Raw genomic sequence first — 23168 nt, 5'->3', positions numbered from 1 at the left:
TTAAGCCAAAGTTCAACTACTGCCATTAAATTCGCAGAGAACAATCACTGTTGATCCAAAGAAGATTTGATCGGGTGTGTGCTCATATGTGGAAAATCATATCGTTCATACCAATTTTGACCTCGAAGATACAGAAACAGCAACCATAACTGCATGGTTGAGTGAATGAATAATTCAGGGCAACAATAGAATGCCCTTTGTATCAAACATGCATGGAGAGCATCAAAAGGTGGTTGTAGTTGATCCATGAATTAGTTCACGATTAAAGAGTTGCTTTTGATAGTGTTTCGATGCGCTAGATCAGAAATGTCATCAGTTCAACTGTCAAACTCTCCACGTGGCCCAATATCACTGAAGCATTCTGCCACCTTGCCCAATCTTCTATTTTCTTGTTGTCCTGTGGACTGCTCTACATTCGTAGCTTTGCAACTTGTTTTCCTCATTATCCCTCTAATTGTTGTGACACTGTGAGCGATATGAGATTGGCCCTTCGCACCATCGCCCTGGTTTAGACTTAACAATCTTCTAATTGTATGGCAATGCAAAATTAGTCATCTTGCCTTTGTCGCCTTTTTGCAGCTTATTTCCTGGTTGGCATAAGATGTTTGCGACCCTGCAATTGTTGAGAACTTAACTACTAGCATACTTTCGCATGGTCGCGACTCAATCATGGACTACAGCTTAGATACCTATGACGACACAAAGACCGCCATCGTGACTGCTTGATTTTCTTTGCTCACAACTGTCATTTACTCCTCTTATATAACCATTGCAATCATGCAAAACAGTCAGATCAACCGCCATCGCGCCATCACAACTTAATTGATTAACTTCGATGCTAACCCTGCGATGCTACGCCCAATATAATCGTTGCATCGCAGCCTAAACTTTGGTTAACCTTTAACCTCTTGTGACTGTGTATTGCATATATTTCACTGCTTCGCAGTTGAACTCTGGTTAGCATTGAATCCCTTGCGACTGTGCGAACAAGGGAAGATTGCAACATTGCCACTTGAAATTGAATATGAGCCTAGCAGGTTGCGAAATTGCGTAGCCAGTGAAGTTAACTGTCATGCCTTCGCGGTTTCTTCAATGGTTAAGCCCTAACTGCCTGTGACCGTGCGAAGAGGGTATTTCGCATCGTCGCAACTCAGAATCCTTCCTTCGATATGCAAAAAAATTAAAATAAGGGCTTAGGGATATAAAGAAAAGTCAAAGTCTTATGTCGTATCCCTATTGGCTTGCATGGCAATTAATAAATGGTTCGACAAACGTGAACATGGCTGTCACCTTGAATGATTGAAAAATTAGGAAGGGGATAGAAATAGTTAACAATTACATCCCAATGTTTTGCTGACCTAATCCTTGTAGTGGTTTTTTCTTATGTGATAGAAGATGCAAATTGGAATGAACATAAACCAAGTCTTCTACTTTTTTTGCAATTGATTGATTTTGTTTTACTAAGTGGATAACATAATATTTACTCCAGTTTCATTTAGTAGAGGAACTTGCTATCTGTTGAAATTGGAGAGAACCAACATAAATTGAATAAATAGGCAAAATGAATTAAAGAATGTTAAGCACTAAAGTCTACAATACAAATGTTAAAAAAAGAAGTTGTGATAGAATCTTTGATTGCAAGAGGTTGGAGGAACAAATAATCTTGATCATTGAGGCACCGCCATGTACAGGCATTTACTTCAGATTGGTCATTAGTATCACAAGGGCTACAATCTTTCCCTAAGATAAGATAAGATAAAATTATTAATGTCCAACAAGAGACCACAAACAGGTCTAAGGCATTGAAAAGTGTACAAGGAGGCTGCAACTGGCAGCGGGAGCACCAAATAGTGTCCATAGAAACAACAAACAAGAAAGCCAAAGGACAAACCAAGAGAAACCTATGTACCCCTCAAAGGAGAGAAGTAGACCATAACTGAAGGATACAGTCCAAGGCAGAGGTGTGTGTGAGCCGTGGGCCATCTCAAGGAGTTGTTGGAGATAGGGTGAAGTTGTCGAGTGTACCCTCTATGAGGCCTCACAGATCTAGTGTGACTCAAAGAATGGTCGAGTGACCTCTTTGTCCCCTAGGCAGCAGACCCAAGAGTAAAATCTCCATGCCAAAATCTCTCCTATCATAATCCACTACTTTCAGATCTATGAAGAGTCTAGCAAATGCCCACTTGTACACAATAGAAACTTTATTATCTCAATATGGTGGAGTTATTTGTAGCAAAGCAAGTACCGCAATGCTATACTATTTGGGAGATAATGCATATGCAAGGAGGTGCAAATGGTGTTCTCATCTTGTTCCAACAATGATTGATGCTTTTTTACCACCCATTTGAAAAATGTTTCTTCAGGGTCATTCTCTTTTTGTGCTATGTGATCTTCATTTTTTCTATCATGTAGTTTGTGCCATCATAGACTTCCCCCAAACATGGTGTAAGTGTATCAACAAACCTAATCATACTCTTGGTAGGCTTGGTGGAATTCAAAACATATTACACACTAGCCCACCTAATATCATCTAGGATCAATGATCCGACCTTTTGGGTTTTCTTTGAATTTGATTGCTTCCAAACACTCCATTGCTTACTAGTAACCATGACACCCAATGCCTCTGGCACTTTTAGAAGTCATCTTAAAACAATTGTATCTAATCCAAATTGGACTTTAGCAACCTTGGATCGTGTAGAAAATATGTTAATAACACATTAAAATTTACAAAAAAATTATATTCATTTTAAACTTGATATAAGTAAAGTCAAATAAATTGATTAAATTTACCTTCAACAATCTCAACCTTGAGGAAGTCCAGAAAATGTCTTTTGGCATATGGTGGTTTGTCAAAAACATTTGGATCTCCTAACCCTCTTGGTATATTTCTTTCACCCACTCTATTTGAGTGTCAATTACTTGCATCACAAAGTCAAGGGAGTGTATGCTGTGTGTTGTCTGAAAATTGTGCTCATATCTTTGTTAAACCAAAACACCCACAGCCTTGCAATTTTTTGCATTGTCTATATTGATTGGACAACATTTTTGTGACCCACTATCTCTATTTGCTCAATGAGGATTTTAGAAATGAACTATGCATGTTTGATTTTCTCCTTGCGATCAACCACCCTCAAAAACATTGTCCCTTTGGGGGACACTACAATAACATTTATTAATGAGCATTTTTTATAGTTTTCCATCCATTAGAAACAAAAGATACTCTTGATTCAACCCAAGAATCTCTAATTGGTTTGAGTGACTACTCCACAAATTTTTTCTCTCTTCCCAATAAGGTGGTCCACACCTTTTCATACCTGGGACTAGTGAAACTAGGAGCTTCGTTATTGATTGCCACCACCATTTCCCATCAAATATCATGACCTTGCCAAGTTGAAAGGAAGATCATTGGCATAGATACAACACAAATTATTTATCTGCGATGTCTCTCGCTTCCATTTTAAATGTCTTGTCCAATGGACCTCTTTTGTGGGAAAGATTGAGATCTTCTACTTGCATAGAAAACACCTCTACTCCAAACTTATTTTAAATGGTAATGCTCTTTATATGTTAGAAAATACCTTAAAAGGCTCAAACATCTTATCTAAGATAATGTAAAGGCTGTGTCATGCCATTCAATCTCTTGCAAATATATTTGTGCCTTTCACAAAATAACAGAACAATATTAATTAAAATGCTGGTTTGTTGTAGATTAAATGAAAATATTTGTGTGTTCTATGTTTGGTGTGAGTAAACTGCCTATTGGCACTATGATTGATTTGCCCATTTGTCATAATATATAAATCATATTACATTATTCATTTGTCCATACACCTTTATATAAAGAGAATCACACATAATACTGGAAGTACAACACTAGTGTATGATGCAGCCTGGTTCTTAACAACATTCAATTGTTCGACGTGTCAAGATGAAGAACAACTCTGCCTTTTAATGCATTACCCATACCTTGTACAGTCACTTGCCTTGCATGATGGTAATGCAATCTACATATTCTCCAAGATTCATTTTACAACTGCTCTCAAACCATATTGAATTTGGCAGAGCACACAGGCATGAATTACACCACAATTGCAGCCAATAATGGATTACACCACAATTGCAGCCAATAATGAAAAGGAAATGTTGATTTTTTTTGGGATAATTACAATGTTATATGATTAGAATATTGTAATATTTTTTTAATTGTCATCTTAGTTAGTCTTTAGTTTATTAGGTAGCTTATGTTTATGTCTTTAGTTTATGATTGTTTCTTTTAGAAATATCGTCTTTGTGAATCTATATAAGGAGCTTTCATCTCCTCTGTTTAATAAAACATTGATTTACCATAACACGGTATCAAAGCGGGTTAATGAGATCTCATAAAATTCGGTGATTTTTTAAAGAAAAATTCGAGCTCTTTTGATCTGGAAATTTTCCCTGAAATTTGTTTTTTAGTTTTTCAAAATAAAATATGTTGGAGGTATTTTATGTAAATCTTGTGGTTTGCCTTCGAGGGTTTTCATTGTGCAATTTCTTGGTTTGAGCAAAGTATTTGCATGTAATTGCATGTTGCTTGCATATGCGGTTTTACCACGCGAAGTCTTGTGTTTTGCTGCATTAAGGTTTCTTTGATGGGTTTTAATAATTTTTTTCCTCAAAAATTAGCTGGTGGGTTTTAATAATATTTTCCTGAAAAATTATTTTTTGGGTTTTAATACAAATTTTCGCTAATAATTATCTATTGGGTTTAAATAATTTTTCTTTAGAAATTGTCTATTGGGTTTTACATTTTTTTTAATCAAAAAATGAAGCTTTGTATTCTCTAATCCGTATCTTGGATTCTATTGTCTAGTTTTGGTCGATTTTTCACCTCAAAAATCATGTCTAGTTTTTTTTTGGTGGCTTTTTGCAATGTATTTGAGTTTTAGTGCTCATCTGTAAGAGTTCTTGGTAAATCATCTTGCAATTTGTTTTTTGGTGTAGTGCTCATTTGCAAAGAAGGTTTGGCGATTTTTCTCAAAATTGTTGTTTCAGTTTCATCTCAGTGTCTCTAGCTATAGCGTGTAATACATTTGTTACCCAACATCAGATTGGATGGCTTCTTGGTCATTAAGATTTTGTAGATCTAGGGACGGTCTGAACAGTAGCAAAATGTTTAAAGAACTTATGACCACAAGACATCTATAGTCTTCTATAAGGTAGTTAAATGATCATTAAGGAGGGTATTAGAATATTGTAATGTTTCTTTAATGGTCATCTTAGTTAGTCTTTAGATTATAAGGTAGTTTCTATTTTCATCTTTAGTTCACGATTGTTTCTTTTAGAAACATTGTCTTTGTAAATTTATATAAGGAACTTTCATTTCCTTCATTTAATAAAATATCAATAAACCATAACAAATATGTGGTTTATAAAGCTATTATTCTTTTTGCTTTTCCACCTAACAAGTAATCCTATGGGAAATTCCTGCACAACTAACCTTCTAATTTATTTATTAGTCTAACACTTAAAAAACTTTATCTACTTAACACTTATTTATCTATTTACTATCATAGCTATAGATGCAATATATTAATTCAATCCACTTTCAAATTCAATGACTTGAGTCTATAGAACGTGGTCTTGATAAGGACTTTGCAGGAGGAGTTTTCTACAAGAATAAACAATAGATATTGAATAACAATCAAGACCAACGAGAAACCAATCTTTAATTTTTGAGCGGCACTTGGTGTGTTGAATAATGGATGCATCAAAGCTTATACAAGTACACTCAATGCTTACACTTCCATTTTAACCTTTATGCAATAAGTAAATCCTTTAAATTGTGATAAACTTTCTTGAGTTTTTTGCACAAAGAATATTTGAATTTATGAACTCTGAAGTTGATTAGTACACAAAATGTTCAATACATATCTGCTGAGTCTATTATTTTTTTCTTTCAAATCTATGTACTCTACAACTCCACATTATTCTAATGGGGTTTAAGGACTGAAGCTTATTTTGGTGGGTTTTGACTATTTGAGGATGATACTTTTGTTTTTTCGCTCTTAACAGACCGACACTAAAAAGATATCAGCAGTTTCAATATTTTTTGAGACAATGCCTTATAGACTGGATGAATCAACTGGCTATATTGATTATGATCAGGTATTTTAGATTTTCATTCCTCATTTCTACAGTTTTAATAGCTGTTGCATAAAGAATTGTTGATCAAACACGGATGAAGAAAAGATACACACAGCGTATTAGTGAAGCTACTTAAATTAATCATTTTCATGCCTTGATTTCTTGAAGACGTTGATGAAAACACTGGGTGACATGATGAATGGATATAAACAGTCCTCCCTATTGATATCATATGAAGAAATTTATGTGCACTTGACAATTTGCAACTTACAGATACTGCTCCGAGTCTGAGTCAAAAGATTTAGATATCAAGAAAATGAAAGGAGGCATCAATAATTGTCTAGTGATGAAGAAAATGGTTAGTGAAATAAAAAAAATCAAGATTTGAGGTAAAAGAAATTAGTGACTTACCATTAGAATTTTGCAAAATTCCAAGATGATTCTTAAAGATAAATAAATTCAAGAAGCAATCTAAATGAAGATTAATCTGTTAAAAAATGGCATCTCCTTAGGATTATTTGTAAATTACACGCAAAACATATTTTTGCCACAAATAATGCTTTCATTGTTATGAAAAGACTTATCATTCAGCTTGGTTTATTCTGTATATTCTAGAGGGTAAGCCAGATAGAACTTTGCATAAACAACTTTTATTCATTTATCTTGGACCAAGCTTGCCTCTTCTATCTCCATAATAGCTAGGATAGAACATCTTATAATCTATCAATTTCTAATGAAAATGGTACTAGGTGAATTAGTTTCATCATTGAAGTACGGCTGCAATTCAAACATTTCATCATCCGAATTAAGTGCTGCTTGGTGAAGGTCACATTCTTTTTAGTTTGAACCTGAAGAATTAGATGATGCTGGATACTTTTTAATGCCTAACTTTTGAGATTAATTACCTATCTCTTGCCTTGGTTCTCCATGGAAGGTGGATTATTTTTCCAGTTATGATTGGTGTTTCTGCTATCAATTAACTATGACCCAACAGTGCATCACAAACCTCCTTCTATAAGAAGATATAACTACAAAGTTTAGTTCTAAAATCAATTGGAAATATTTGATTCTGTGAACTGATCCAATTTGTTTGGAACATTGTTTCCTATTTGACCATGTAATGAAATTAATCACGCTGTATGTGCAATGCTATAATTGAAAAGTTGAAGAATTTATTTATGAATACTTACTACAATGTTTAGTTCATGCAACTTGTTAAACAGATGAACCTCAATACGAGCAATAACTTATTGGTGGGACAATTACTTCAGTTTCTTGCAATATCTTGGACAGTTAGAATATCGGGACAATTATTTCAATTTCTCACACTTCAATTTCTTGCACTTGAACTAAGAAATAGAATATGCACAATATCACTTGCTATTCTGGATATGAACAATAACAGATATGCTATAAGTGAAAATATGGTTTGCACTAAGTGAATTGATATTTTCTATGTCAATTATAACAATGTGATATGATATTGCTTATAGTAATATGAATATGCTGTCTTTGATATAACTCTGAAAACATGCAGTATAAAAGATGTCACATATAGCGATATTGTCGCTATGTCTGATCTGATATAATAACTTGCAACTAAAAAGTTGATGCCATTTCTGATATACACTTTCAATCACTAGTGCGATCCATGATCTACAATTATATACTTGCAACTGATTTATGCCAATCAGGAACTTGCTCAATTGAGCAGATCTAAATCTGGATGTATAAGAGATAAAATGCTCAGAATGATGACTGATTGAACAGATTTGATATCTATTTACATCTTGCAAGCCCCAAAGGTTGCATCCCTTGAACGTCCTATTGTGTTGTAAACACACGCCCCATTGCAAACGGGGACCCCCTCTTTTCTTTTTGCTTTGTAACTTTGTGTTTGGTTTAGTTGATCTTAGGTTTGCAACATTTTTGTCAGGTTTCTTATGCTCCTAGCAGTTGGGGAATGGGCGAGTGAAGTCAGGAGGCCCTAGCTCAAGAGTTGGAGAGAAGAAATTTTCAAAGGATTGAGTCTCACTTAACAAAATTCAAGTTTGAGTGAAGGAAATCCACCTCTAGGCCAAGTTTCTCATTTAGTCATTGCATAAATTGTGGTGATGATCAAAAGTTGAAAGTCCACGACACCATGAAGTCCTTAGTGAAATAAGGATCAAAAGTTGTCCTTGATGAGATAAGAAATTGCAAGGTGAGAGCTGAAAATCATCAAGGGTAAAAATGGAATAATTTGATGAAATTACATAAGTTCAAATTGAAAATCCTTAGATACAAATGAATTAGAAGTTAGAAATTCCTTAGCAAAACAAGGAATTACAAGTTTGAAAAGGTGCAAATCCTTAGAGAAGTAGGGAATTCTTGAGGAAGAAAGTTAAAAAAAATCCTTTGATCCAGCTAACAAGAGGATTTGCTCCCAACCTGAGGAGAATTATGGCCGTGAGTAACATTTGGCGGCGTCAAAGTGGCAACATTCTTCTTCTTTCATTATTCTGAATATTCATTTAGAGTATGTCTTTCTTGGAATGAATAAGGCATAATTTCTATCTTCTTGATTGAATCATTACGCTAACCCGACGTGCTTACTTTTCTTTCCTTAATGGTTTTAACTTTCGTGTTTAATATCTTTAAACCATCATTAGTAACACATCTGACTTCTCCATGTATGATATTTTATTCATTATTGCAATTTTGTCTCTTCAGTGATTTCACAAAATTGAGTCACTAGGTTGACATGGTGAGGCTGGGGACTTCACATAGCACAGTGGAAGCATACGGTTTATATGATAGTTATGGATTTGAGCTTCAAAGGCTTTTGATTATGTTTCAGAGAGGAGACTTATTGTGGTTTTTTATTGAGGGGCTGATAGAACCACATTGAGGATGGGTTTGACCCACCTACTTTATAGGATGCAATGAAAAGGGTGTAAAATATGAATTTCTCTCTACCTAAAACCAAATTTCAGCCCGAGTCGTTCTCACCAAGGAAGGGTAAGAAGCCTTTTTAAAAAGAGGGGCCTAGAAAGCAACCATGGATGATGAACAGAAGAAAAATTATGTTTTTCATGCAAAGAGCCATGGAAGCCAAGACATAGGTTTCTAGGGGGTGATGAGGTGCACCACATAGAGGCTGTCTTAGATAGCGAAGAAGAAAAAGAGGAGAATGACTTGGGTATTGAACATGAAGATGAAACAATTGAAGCAAAGGGATCAAAATGAGTAACCGTTGCTACATTACCAGGTACAGCTAGATATAATTCTGGTAGAGTGAGGAGTTTTGCAGGGGCAATGAGAGATTGTTTTGATTGACAGTGTGAAACTCCATTGATGAGGGCCTAGTGGCAAAGAGGGGCCTTGAGGTAGAAGATTTCGATAGGTTTAATGTAATCGTTGTAAATGAATTTACTATGATTTTCATGAAAAAGATATTATAGATGAGCATCATGTTGGGAAATCATATAGTGATTGACAATTTTTAAGTAGTTGGGATTGGAAAGACAGATGTTATACTAGGGATTTGGTGGCTGTATTCGCTTGGAAAGTATTTGCAAAATTTTCAAATGATAGAATTGAAACTCAAAGTAGATGGGAAATTGGTGGTACTTTTGGGTATATCGAATGGAACACTTAAGTGTACTCACTGTGAAGAAGACAGAGGCTCTTCTAAGGCATGGTGATGTTGCATGGACAACCCAGTTTTTTGTGTCTACCAAGACTTGACAAAAGTGAAAGACGTCATCATGTTGATATACAATCACTATTGGACAAGCATTGTCTAGTGTTAGGTGGCATTCCTCTTGGTAGGGCACATGAATGAGGTTTTGTGCATGTTATTGAGCTTGAGGAGGCAAACCCATCATCACCATTCCTTGTCATCATTCAAATAGGCACAAGGAGATGGAGAAGATAATTCAAGAACTTCTTGACATGGGGCATATTAATGCTGGCTCTAGTCCTTTTGCTTTTAAGTGTTGCTGGTTTAGAACGATGGGATGATGCAGATGTGTATTGACTACATGGAACTCAATTGGAAGACGATTAAGAACAGGGGTCCTATTTCCAAGATTGATGAGTTACATGGGGCAGTCTACTATTGAAGAATGACTTTCAATTAGGATGCTATCATATTATGGTCATGTAGGGGCACATTCTTAAAACAGTATTGAAATTTCACTATGGTCATTATGAGATTTTGGTCATGCCATTTGGGTTGACCAATATACTTGCTACTTTCTAATCATACATGAACCATATTTTCGACTTGCAGTTGCTTAAGTTTGTACTTGTCTTCTTTGATGGCATTCTAATATTAGAGTAAGAGGCAGGAGGGCCATGTTAAACCCATTAATAAGCTCTTAGGAATGTTGAAGGCACAATAATTATATGCAAAAATGTTTAAATGTAAATTTCAGATGATAGAGATCTTATATTTGGGGTTTGTGATTAGTGTAGAGGGGGTCAAGGTTGACATGGATAAGATTGATGCTATTGCAGATTGGCCACCACTTCAAACATTGATCCACTTAAGGATTAGTGGGATTGTGCACAAATTTTAGGAGATTTGTAAAGGGGTTTTCACAGCCGGAGTCACCATTAATAGAATTGACCAAGAAAGGGTCTTTTACTTGGACAATGTCAATGGAACAAGCATTTGACAAACTCAAGGAGATCGCGAGTTTGTATCCAATTTTGATATGCCTAGATTTTTCTCAGCATTCAATGTTAGAGTGCAATGGAGGTGAGGGCATAGGAGTTGTTCTCATGTAGAAAAAACACCATATTTCATTTGAGAGTAGGAAGCTCAAAGAAATAGAGGATGATTTTCTATATATGATAAGGAGATGTTAGCCATCAAGCATGCTTTGGCTAAATTAAGGCAATGCATGGTTGGAGGTAAAAACATGCTAAGAATAGATCATAATAGTCTGAGATACTTAAATCAAAATGACTCAACACAAAAGATAGCAAAAATGGGTTGGTAAATTGCATGCATATGACTTTGTCAAAATTACAACTTCATGTAGCGAATATGATATAAATGACTTAAGTGATGTTAATTAAATAGCTAAAGCTCAAATATGATTATTGCATTGCTCATAACAATATCAGAAACTTAGGATTTAAGGATTCTAAGTTCTAACAGTCTATATGTAGTAGTCTAATTCCTGCACTTCGACAAGTTTGTCATCAACTCATTGTTGATAGTTGTTCTGGAAGTCGCCTGAATTTGTTGGAACTGGAGTAGATTTGGAAAGAAAAGGATAAGGCCGAGTTAAAAAATAAAATCCTGCCTCTTCTCTGAGAATTCTAGACTCCTGGTTTCTTATGGTCAGTCTATTAAAACTAAAAGAGCCCTTACAACCGAGTTTCTCTACATGAAATACCCACTATTGCTCCACGACTGAAAGTTCACTTGAAGATGCTTATCTTGGCAAGATCATGAAATAAAGAAGGTGATAATGCTTATCACTAAATCTTAGGCCATGCATACCATTTGTTTTGAAAATCTAAGAATTCCACTTTCCATTGGTAGCAGATAATATGCAGAGGGATTCCACTTGCCTGGTTAGAAATATTCAGATGTGCAATTTCACCTTATTTTTACAAGTAGTAGTATGGATCGTACACCTATCCTACTTTGCAACTAATCCAGGGCTGTCAGTACCCTTTTTATTTAGGATCAATGGAGGATTACTTAGTTGCAAGATTTATAGGGTGCTATTACCAACTCCTTTTCACTGACAGAATTGATATCCTTCTATTTGCTGGTTCCTTGAACCATGCTATTACAACCACCAGCCTAGAATCTTTCTATATTGAAGCAAATGCGATGGAAATACTAATATACTTATCAAGATACTTTTCAGAACTTAAAAATGAGGACTAGAAATGTTATAAACATCCATTTGAATCTTTCAGCCTATGAAAAAGGAGTACTCTTCAAAAATTAAGGTAGGAAACAACACAGATTGGTTTTTGCCTTAGACTCTTATGACATGTGACACCTAGATGTACCCAACAAATCATTAAAGAGATTCTTATGTTACAAGAAAGTATTCATTGTTCTATGAGATTACATCAATATCATTGATATTCAATTTTCTATTGGTAGGTGTAAAAAGTACATTTGATACTGTAGCATCTTTAACCTGTCTCTTGTAAACTTTAGACTGATCGATCCTTTTTTCCTACAAGAGGCATTTTTCATATGTTTTTCTTTGTTGCAGCTCATTGGGCAGTTTCTTGGACATCTTGCTAAATTTGCCTTCATTTTAAAGCATACTTGTTTCAGAAGTCTTATCATCACATATACATGTTACTATTTTGGAATTACATTTATCTCTGAATAATCTTTCTTTGTTGCCTCTTCTATGTTTATTAATCTGTCACAAATTTGCAATCCTTGCATGAAAATAGGAGTTCAGTCATCTTTCCTCTAATACTACTTATTTAGAAGTCTTTTAATTCTTAGATTTTATTCCCTTGGTCTCAGACTCTCACTTACACTCTTATGCATAAAGTTTCTGACGAGTAATTGCTAAAACTGAATTTAATATTGGAGCAAAATTTTCTCAGGACAACTCGTTTAGAAGGAAAACTGAATTTAATATTAGAGCAAAATTTTCTCAGGACAACTCGTTTAGAAGGAAAACTGATTTTAATATTGTAGTAAAATTTTCTCAGAACTAAATTTTTAAAGGAAAACTAATTTTATTACATTTATTTTCTTACTTCTCTTTGTTATATTTTCTGTCTCTTGCATTTTGTCAGAGTGCATTTCATTGATTTGACAAGTTAAAAGATTATTATTATCCTTCATTCTTTTCATTTATCTTCACTTATTTTAAACCCGAAAGCTATATTTAAGAGACATCCATAATGGTACTTCTATATAATATATGTTTGGATTCAAGAATTTGTGTCAAAAGAATATGCCAACACACATGTGAATTAAAGGAATGCGTATCTGTAGTTGGAGAAAAGTGCAGCCCTCTTCAGACCTAAATTAATTGTTGCTGGAGCTAGTGCATATTCACGTCATTATGACTATGCTCGGATGCGCAAGGTATGGAAGTTTTGGGTGGATTCGCCCCAATTTTAGTTGTCTTCCATTTTTCCATTGAAACAGGTCATCACAGTGATGACTTGACTGTTAAAAATAGTTCCATGTAGTGAAAAGTTCTGGAAAATAAAAAAATCTCTAAAGGATGTTTTTGATTACTAGAGTTTTTGCTTGCTTGATAACTTGTCATTGTTTTATTGTATAGGTCTGTGACAAACAAAAAGCTGTGTTGTTGGCTGACATGGCACATATAAGTGGACTTGTTGCAGCTGGTGTGATACCTTCTCCTTTTGAATTTGCGGATATAGTGACAACGACTACACACAAGTCACTCCGTGGTCCGCGCGGGGCAATGATCTTTTATAGAAAGGGTATCAAGGAAATTAACAAGCTTGGGCAAGAGGTATAAGATATGAAGAAAAATTAACTGGGATAAATTTATTGGGTCAAGCAGTTAATAAATTGATTTTATTGTGGAATGTATTCGTTTTGTTAAGTTATTTAATGATGGATGCTATTTCCTTTTATTTTGAGGAAAAATGTTAAAAATTTCAAGTGCTACAACATAAAGTGCTTTCTTTTCACTGAAGGTTAAATATGATTTCGAGGAAAAAATTAATGCAGCTGTGTTCCCTGGTCTTCAAGGTGGTCCTCACAATCATACTATAACAGGTTTAGCTGTTGCGCTTAAGCAGGTTATTCTTATGATACTTAATTTTGGATTTTTATTTTTATTGTGAGGATAATCTTAATTTTATTTCAATACAGTCTCTTTTACTTTATTAGGAAATCTACATCTAAGTTTATTTTTAATGTCATACATGTTTGTCTGATAGATTGTTACGCATTGGTTTACGTACTTGTTTAACATTCTAATGATTATTTTGAGCATTTCTCTTTTCAATGTTTCATTCTGCTCATGTTTGGGTTGTTATTAATGCCCATAAGCAAACAAACACAATTGGACAACAATTCTATGTAACTTCATATTTTAGTTTGTATTAGGTAAAAATGCTTTTCTTTTTCATCCTACATAAATGTCAGGTCATCATGTTGAGTTATGTGAAACTGGATTTATTCTTTGTAGAAATAATTTTGTATAGGAATCAACTGTTAGGATCAGTGTTATCGGACTCACTTGAACTCATCTAGATGAGGTGAGTCTTAAGGTGGGAGGACCCAAATGAGGCCCAAGATCTCACGTCTTAGAATTGGTGAGTCCCACTAGGAAGATTTGGCCAAAAAAATCTTGAAAATCAGAAATAAATAAAATATTGAATGCTCAAATGTAAAACTCTGAAAGCCAAGCATTTTTTGGAGGGTTTGGAGATTATTGAGATTGCGTAAATGTTGTTGGGGGTACTACCCTTACACCTTCATGAGGGATGTTGCACCTTAACCTCCACAAGGAGTGTTGCCACTTGATCCGATCCCATGACCCTATTGAGGGCACTGTCCCAACCCCAACTTTTAATTTTAAAAAGCAAAATTTCAAATTAATTTTGGGTATGTTGGATGGGAAATCAACATTTTCTTAGTTGTTTCTACTTTTACTCAATTGAATCCCAAGGAATTGAACTCCATTTATACTTCTGGTTTGTTGAGACACTTCTGTTAGAAAGTAAAGTCCACCAAGATAACTGAGAGGGGGAGGGGGGCGGGATGAATCAGTTATGCAATCAAAACAACTTTTGTTATCCTTATTAAATCTGAAACATGTAAACAGCAAGTGTAATAACCACAAGAAGATAACCATACACAATAACACCAGATTTGTTAACTAGGGAAATCCTTGATCAGAGGGAAAACCGTGGTGGGGATAGTACCCACAAAATGATGTACTAATATATAAGTTCCTTGTAAGAGGATGGACCCTGTTAGAAGTCAATGAAATACATTCAGTACATATTAGTCCCTATTAGGAGACTTTGAATCCCTATGAGGAGATTCCAACCTTGTTAGGAGTTGTGGAAGGCAGAAGGACCCACTGTCCAAACAGCTTTAGGGGCAAGACCACCGAACTCATTGCCTAATTGGCCTCAATATTATTCCTTTTAGAACAATACCAAAAGATCAACTGTCCACTAGCACTCTCTGCCAAATATAATCACTTCGCTCAATCATTGTGCCTTTGCTGCACCAAATACTTCTTAGATCTCAATACCAGATTTGCAAACTCGCATCACATGAATCCCTTAGATTGCTTACTCACATATAATTCACACTTGCAATTCACCTGCTTACTTCAAATACATTTCTTACATTTATCACATACATAATCACAAGGAAAACAGCTTTCCTTTATACGAAGTCTTCAAAATAATTTATTGAATCGGCCTTGAGGCTTTCCCAATTTACAATTACAATAGGACCTCATTAAGATAAAACAATACACGTTACATTACATCTTTTCTTAATTACATAACACTGTCGGCTTACAGTTTTCACACGTGTGACCTTGGACTTTGCGTGCTCATTGATGTCATCATGATGATATCCTCTTCCTCCATCTAACTGTGCTCAACCAAATTCTATCCCTATTAGGAGATATAATCCAATTACCAGAAACCACTTCTTAGGAACTTTGTCTATATACTGTCTTCTGTAAATCTGGAATAACTGTTACCAGTTGTTGATGCGAGTTTTGTATCACTTACATAACATATTAGTAATTGAACATCCGATACGGAGTATCAGGCATACAATTCCTCTCTTGAAAAGTTATCGCTCATGGGATATGAGAATAACTCCAATGTTCCTTACACTTGTGGATACTCACTCAGTTTTATCGATGTGATTTGCTGGTAATCACATAGGCGGCCTTATGCTATTCATTTGAGGATGACCTGGGCTTTGGTGGGATGATGGAGATGGTGGTTTGGTGTGAATGCTAGATGATGTTGATGGAAAGTGATGGTGGTGGAGGGTGAATGGTTCTTACGACTGGTGTTTTCTAACTCTCTTCTCCTAAGTTCTAAGTCCTAAATTACTTGCTATCCTACTCCTACTCCTATGGATGGAAGACTAGCAAATGGACTGGGATCAAACCTAATGAAAGTTAACCAGCAGCCTCACTTCCACAGGTGCAATGATTCAAAGGAAAGATGAACTAGTTTGCCACGAAAGGCTTCCCAACAAGCCGCTAGGATGATCCCTATCAAACACCTACTATTGCTACTATGCAACTATCCATCTACTTTACTCTTACTTAGCAACTTGAAATGAAATTTGCTTCAACAACTTGAAAAGAAATCTACTCTAACTTTTTGGAAGTGGAAACCATGCAATAATACCAAAGGCCCTTAATCACCATGCAAGTCACAACAATGAGAAAGAAATAGCAAATTGTGGTATTATCTTATGCACCAATTTTCTCCGACCCAATGCAAGGACAGTAACCGAATAACCGATACCAATGTTGGTATAGTAAACATGATACAAGTAAAGGACAGACTAAAGGAAGGACAATCTCCCTTGGCTATTGGTAAAGGTAATTTCAAATCATTTAGAGTTGAAAGGGGTCATTAAGCTGATTTCCTTCTTTCGTTCTTCTCTAGATATTGTCTCCCTTGGTTCTTCTTGCATTCATTGTCCACCACTTTACCATCTCGTAATAGGGTGACGAGATGGAGGATGTTAGTACAAGCAAGAATCCTAAGGGGACAGACACTAAGAAAGACAAAGAGGATATGAGGCCCAAAACACTTTTCTTCTCAAAAATGAAGCGAATAACCAACACCAATATCGGTACAGTAGACATGATACGGGTAAAGGACAGACTAAAGGAAGGACAATCCCCTTTGGCAAAGAAGATATACAGAAGGCGGTTGCACATCACAGCCTAGGCGTCGATACTTCCATTTCAACCATGATGAGCGACGTTGGGATGGCACTTGATTTTGAAGATATTGGAGAAGAGGATATCAATGAGACAAGACTTGGATTGAGATTGATGAGCTAGGAAAGGTTGCCATCAAGAAGAAACATTTGAGCACCCTTTCCTCCCTAAATGCTTTCATTGGATTCACAAAGGAGTATGAGAAAGATCATGAGAAGACACTACAAGCAGCAAACAACGTGATGAAATCGGCGGAGCTCAAGAGAAAGCACACACCTTGTCCTCCTATAGAGGAAGTCAACAAAAGATTAGCTAGGTTCATTGCCTTAGCTAAAAGAATGAAAGAAAAGGGGAGAGTTATATTAGAAGATCATTTGATGTAAGCCCAAGTGGCAATTTCTCTTTCTTCTAGAATAGGACAAGTGTTTATTTTTGATTGGCCGTCATTTTGGTGCCTTCTCATTGGTTGCCACTTTTACACTTTTTTCATTGGTCCATTGACGAGGTGGCATCTTCTCATTGACCGGTGGGGTGGCAACCCTAATTAGGGTTTTTAGGACTGAATCTGGATCGTCGGTTTTGCTTTTGATCTCTACCGTCGGTTGTAATTTTGGCATCTATAAAAGGCCATTTGCTCTCATTTGTAAGGGTCGGAGAAAATTGTTGCATAAGATAATACCAAAATTCGCTATTTCTTTCTCATTGTTATGACTTGCATGGTGATTAAGGGCCTTTGGTATTATTGCATGGTTTCCACTTCCAAAAAGTTAGAGTAGATTTCTTTTCAAGTTGTTGAAGCAAATTTCATTTCAAGTTGCTAAGAGTAAAGTAGATGGATAGTTGCATGGTAGCATTAGTAGGTGTTTGATAGGGATCAATACTAGACCACTAGCATCCTAGTGGCTTGTTGGGAAGCCTTGCGTGGAAAACTAGTTCATCTTTCCTTTGAATCATTGCACCTGTGGAAGTGAGGCCGCTAGGTAACTTTCATTAGGTTCGATCCTAGTCCATTTGCTAGTCTTCCATCCATAGGATTAGGAGTAGGATAGCAAGTAATTTAGGACTTAGAACTTAGGAGAAGAGAGTTAGAAAACACCAGTCGTAAGAACCATTCACCCTCCACCACCATCACTTTTCATCAACATCATCTAGCATTCACACCAAACCACCATCTCCATCATCACACCAAAGCCCAAGTCATCCTTGAATGAATAGCGTAAGGCCGCCTACATGATTACCAGCAAATCACATCGATAAAATTGAGGGAGTATCCACAAGTGTAAGGAACATTGGAGTTATTCTCATATCCCATGAGCAATAACTTTTCAAGAGAGGAATTGTATGCTTGATACTCCGTATTAGATATCCAATTACTAATATGTTATGTAAGTGATACAAAACTCGCATCAACACCAGTCTTCAAGTTTATGCATACGCTCTTAACCAACGGAATCAAGACATTTTGTAGAATATATCCTCAATTGCACTCGACCTCATTTGCAATCCTTGAACCGTACGACCTCAAACACTGTTTGCTGCTCTATTAGTCTTCAGTATGTTGACATCAATGACAAACATTACCATGAATGCAACTAATGATCATACTATCGATCTCCCAAATGTTAGGATACTCCCCCATAGGAATATCATCAGCATTCATGCTAACATCCCTATCCTAAGTAATGCACCTATGGCTGCTGTATCAATAATGGAGGAAAATAACCTCGCAGAAGGAAACTATGTTCCTTTAAGAGTCAATTTCACATCATACATTTAGATATCTCCAACTAGTTAAAATGGTGAAGAAGATATCTGTATAGGTAAGATAAATAAAGATTATGATTATAGAAATGGAAAGTGTAGACAATAGTGAGCCTTTGATCACAACATACATTCAGATATCTCCAAGTAGTTAAACTGGTGAAGATATCTAACTATAGATAAGAAAAAGAAAGATTTTGATCATAGAATTGGTAAGTGTAGATGACAAAGAGTCTTTTGCCCAAATCTGAGCGTCTCGGCCAAGGATGCGATTGCAGCACACAAACATCTGCGCGGTGCGCTGTAGTTTTGTACAAAGAGTGACAAAAACCACTCATAATGTGGAGAAAACCCAATTCCATTCTTTAGATAACTTGCAAAACCCAAAAGTTATAAATGGAATAGCAAATACTAGATACCAAATATAAATGAAAATAAAATACATATACACATGCAATCCCTTGTGGGGTCAAATGTTTTCAATAAATGTGCACACACAAAAGACGAAAATTGGTTGGGGCTGTTTGGAGACCTCAGTCAAGTCCCTTGTTTTAGTGTTTTCATCTACACAACAGCCAGATACATTGATAGATCAAAAAACAAATAGACAGAATATTAAATGATTTGATAGACAGGGGATGTGATAAATGCCAAAATGCCCAAAGACATAAAGATGATAAGAGTGATATAGCTGAAGAGGCTTGAGGAATCCAATAGTACTAAGTGAGATTTCTCCTCACTTAGCATTTTTCCAAATATTGAATTCTTATTTTTTCGCATCACAATTTGACAAATTTCATATTTCAAACACCTTGCCAATATTTCACAATCTTATATTTTTGTTAAATTTTCACAATTTGAAAAAGGTCTTCTGCATCCCAATTTCGAATTTCATACTTCAAAGGTGGATTTAAAAAATAAGCATCATCTCAACCATTACAAGGATTGAAAGGGAACTTTGACCCAGAGGTAGAATTCTAAAGGAAATCCTCAAACTTGTATTTTTCACTGGGATTCAATCCTTGCATAATTTTTTCATTCTAAATGTAAAGTTAGGGATCGTTGACTTGACTTGCCCATCCCTATGATCTCGGAGACTAATAAATCCAAAATTGTTGCCAAGCTAAATACAACTAAGAAAAACATGAAGCTAGAAAGCAAGAGAAAAGAGATGGGATCACCTTTTGAAATGGGTCATGTGTTTACAACGGTACATTTGTGCTCAAAGCCTGTGATACATTGCACATGTACTTATGCAAGGAATGACTAACATTGAATTATGGGGAGAAATTTTTTTTTTGGTCAGTAATATAATTATGGAGAGATTTATCATAACTAGAGGCATGCATTTACTTACATTATGCAACATTGGCACATATTTTTACGAAAGATATCCTTAAGCTTAATAGGGTACAAGACGATGGATCTTACCAGGCCATTATTACAAATCTCCTATCAATCATGATTTCCTTTAATATTTAAATATGCATATTAAACAAGAGATGGATCAGCACATTTCTGTGGTTAACAGATGTGCAGGTAATAGCAATGCGTTTTCTATTTCACCGGACAGTAACCATGTAATACAAGTTAGAAAAATAGTTAAAAAATTGTTTCATTCCAGTGTATAACATTACTTATAAAACATTCTAATTCGTTAGTTTAGTGAGAATTTGTAATGTTTGTGGCCTAATGCATGTTCAAATTAGATTCACCATACACTGACTTTATGTGCATGCACTAATATATGCAGGCAACTACACCAGAGTATAAATTATATCAAGAACAAGTTCTCAGCAATTGTTCACACTTTGCTAAGGTATGCTGTTTTACCACATGAATTTATGTTAATGTACTGAGAACACATTTGTTAAACTGTATTTCACAGAAAGACAATTATTTTTGGCAACTTCTTTTAGTGTTTACGTATGCACCAAGAAAACTACAATTTGTTGGAGAGCTTATTGTGGTTTTAACTAAGTTCAGTATGTTTCAATAGATAATGCAGTTCTGTAATTAATGCATTATAACCAAGGATTATATACTGTTTGATCTTAACCATATATCAATTTCATCATGGCAGTGCCTAGGTGAAAGAGGGTATGAACTTGTTTCTGGTGGAACAGACAACCATTTGGTCTTGGTGAATTTGAAGAGTAAGGTAAGTACACTGGTTTAAGATTAGTTGAAAGAAGGTTTCTAGTACATACAATAGATCTTTCTTAGTGTTAATGGATGGTCTTGAAAAACAAAGAGATGTAGCTTTTGGACACTTGTGAGATTCAAAGGTTACTTGATATCTATTACTTAAATTTTCCAACCATTTTATTTGTTCCATATGATAACAAACAAAAACACAGTTACAATCCAAGAAGTTTGTCAGTATATGCTAATTATCTTAGTCTCTTTTTTTATGTTGCACATGCCTTTTTAAATTTCTTTTCTCTGAGGTAAAATTTAGTTGCAGCTCTCACTTGCTCTTTGTAAAGATTCATTTACTGCATGTTCTTTTATGTTGAAGTACCAAATTGTTATCTTCTTGTGAATTACAGGGAATTGATGGTTCCAGGGTTGAAAGAGTCCTGGAATTGGTTCATATTGCAGCCAATAAAAACACAGTTCCAGGAGATATTTCTGCTATGGTTCCTGGTGGAATTCGCATGGGTAATAATTTAAAAATTTGGTGCATTCAACTCCTCTTTAAACTTTATTGGAGAAAGCCAATTCCTTTCTTAACTTATATCACCATATGTCTCTGTTCTTCAAGGTTACCAAATACAGTAGTTATTGCAGTATCCATTATATTTTTGATGTTTTAATTCCACCACATAAAATTGTGAATAAATCTTAGGGGAGCTATAAAACTAGGCAATTCTTTAATTAAAGAGGTGATGTTTCCAGAATCCATGTGAATGATCTAGCTGCTTCTGGACGTCAAGGAACATGTATATCTTTTCAATGATTACAGTCGTAAATAAACAATATGCGGAATACCATAGAGTGCTAAGGTGATAAATAATATCCAAATATTGATTTGTGAAAATGGTTACTACATCTTTAAATATATCTTAAAACTTGATGTCACATGCCTCTCATGAATAATAATTTTGAGTTTACTGTTAATCTAATTATGATTTTTTCCAGTTATTATAAATCATAATAATTTAATCTAATTATGCTTTTTTTCAGTTATTATAAATCATAATAATGTAAATATACAATTACTGTATCTTTTTTTCTGTCCTAACCATAGTATTTCAAAAGGTAATTTTTCTTCTTGCTACCTTGTTCTTCTTTCCCACGTACAGAAATTATCCATTTTACAAGTTGCAACAGTAAGACAGTTTTCTCATTGTGAGCATTTTATGAAAATGGGATGAGAAACCTTATGAGGGAAGTCGTAATCAGTACACTGAAGGCACTTATCCTATTTGTAATTCAACTACAGGGATTCGTTAACCATTTATTGACATAGTGAAAACTGAGTTTATGTCTCGCATTGAATTATTTTTTGGTCTGTATGCATTATTATTGACCGATCTTATTAACAAGCTTTTGGTAATTCTGCATGCAGGAACACCGGCTCTCACATCTAGAGGCTTTACAGAGGATGATTTTGCAAAAGTAGCAGAATTTTTTGATGGTGCTGCTCAACTAGCGATACAAGTCAAGTCTGAAACAAAAGGTGAGGAAATTACTTGCGTTAAATGGGGTGATTGTTTCATAAGATACAATAGAAATTAAATGTTTATCACACAGGTGGTACAAAGCTTAAGGACTTCAATGCCACGATCCAAACCAGCTCACACTTCCAAGGTGAAATTGCAAGTCTTCGACATAATGTTGAAGAGTATGCAAAGCAGTTTCCTACAATTGGCTTTGAGAAAACAAACATGAAATACAAAGATTGAGAGCTCCTAACAAAACCCATGCTGGCTGTTATCCTAGCTACTTCATCAGACATGTAGATCTGTTGTGCTTTCTGTCATGACAGGTTTCTTTATTAACCATCATCGTGTCCTGTACTATTATGTAATGCAAATAATCTGCAGATGATATTGTAGTCACAGGGCAATGTTCATGTTATCCTTTTCAATAGAAGCAATCAAAATTCTGTTATCACAAGAGTTTTTGTTATAAAATAATTATGATGGTTTTGTCCTCAGTTGCTGAGCCCTTAAAATGGAGTAAAGAATTTTTATAAGCCTGTTTGATTTTCTCCCCTTCTCTCATGGCAGCAATATTACATTGGATACTGATTTTTTAAATAGAACACTAATAAAACTTTGAAAGGGATCGATGTTTATTAATGACTTTCCTTACCTTTTTTCCTTGTAGAAATTCTTTGAGCAAATCCCATTGAGAAAAAGT

At 35.2% G+C, this 23168-nt stretch overlaps 1 protein-coding gene across 2 annotated transcripts in view; it reads left to right on the top strand.

Annotated features, from left to right (window-relative positions):
• LOC149551141 (serine hydroxymethyltransferase, mitochondrial-like) overlaps window positions 1-22962 on the top strand; it is a 68222-nt gene extending 45260 nt beyond the window's left edge. For both annotated transcript variants that reach the window (XM_089786712.1, XM_089786711.1), the window contains 9 exons: window positions 6055-6147; window positions 13109-13201; window positions 13404-13601; window positions 13789-13893; window positions 20551-20616; window positions 20881-20958; window positions 21350-21461; window positions 22372-22482; window positions 22557-22962. In XM_089786712.1, coding sequence (XP_089642838.1) covers window positions 6055-6147; window positions 13109-13201; window positions 13404-13601; window positions 13789-13893; window positions 20551-20616; window positions 20881-20958; window positions 21350-21461; window positions 22372-22482; window positions 22557-22708 — 1008 coding nt within the window. In that variant the 3' untranslated portion in view covers window positions 22709-22962. The remainder of the gene's footprint in view (window positions 1-6054; window positions 6148-13108; window positions 13202-13403; window positions 13602-13788; window positions 13894-20550; window positions 20617-20880; window positions 20959-21349; window positions 21462-22371; window positions 22483-22556) is intronic.
• Window positions 22963-23168: the final 206 nt, after the last annotated feature.

The sequence above is a fragment of the Cupressus sempervirens genome, chromosome 6 (assembly GCF_028749045.1).
Source record: "Cupressus sempervirens isolate cs-2001-9-10 chromosome 6, ASM2874904v1, whole genome shotgun sequence".
NCBI classification, from domain to species: domain Eukaryota; kingdom Viridiplantae; phylum Streptophyta; class Pinopsida; order Cupressales; family Cupressaceae; genus Cupressus; species Cupressus sempervirens.
The sequence above is the reverse complement of the archived record's forward strand: the minus strand, read 5'-3'. Positions and strand labels throughout refer to the sequence as shown.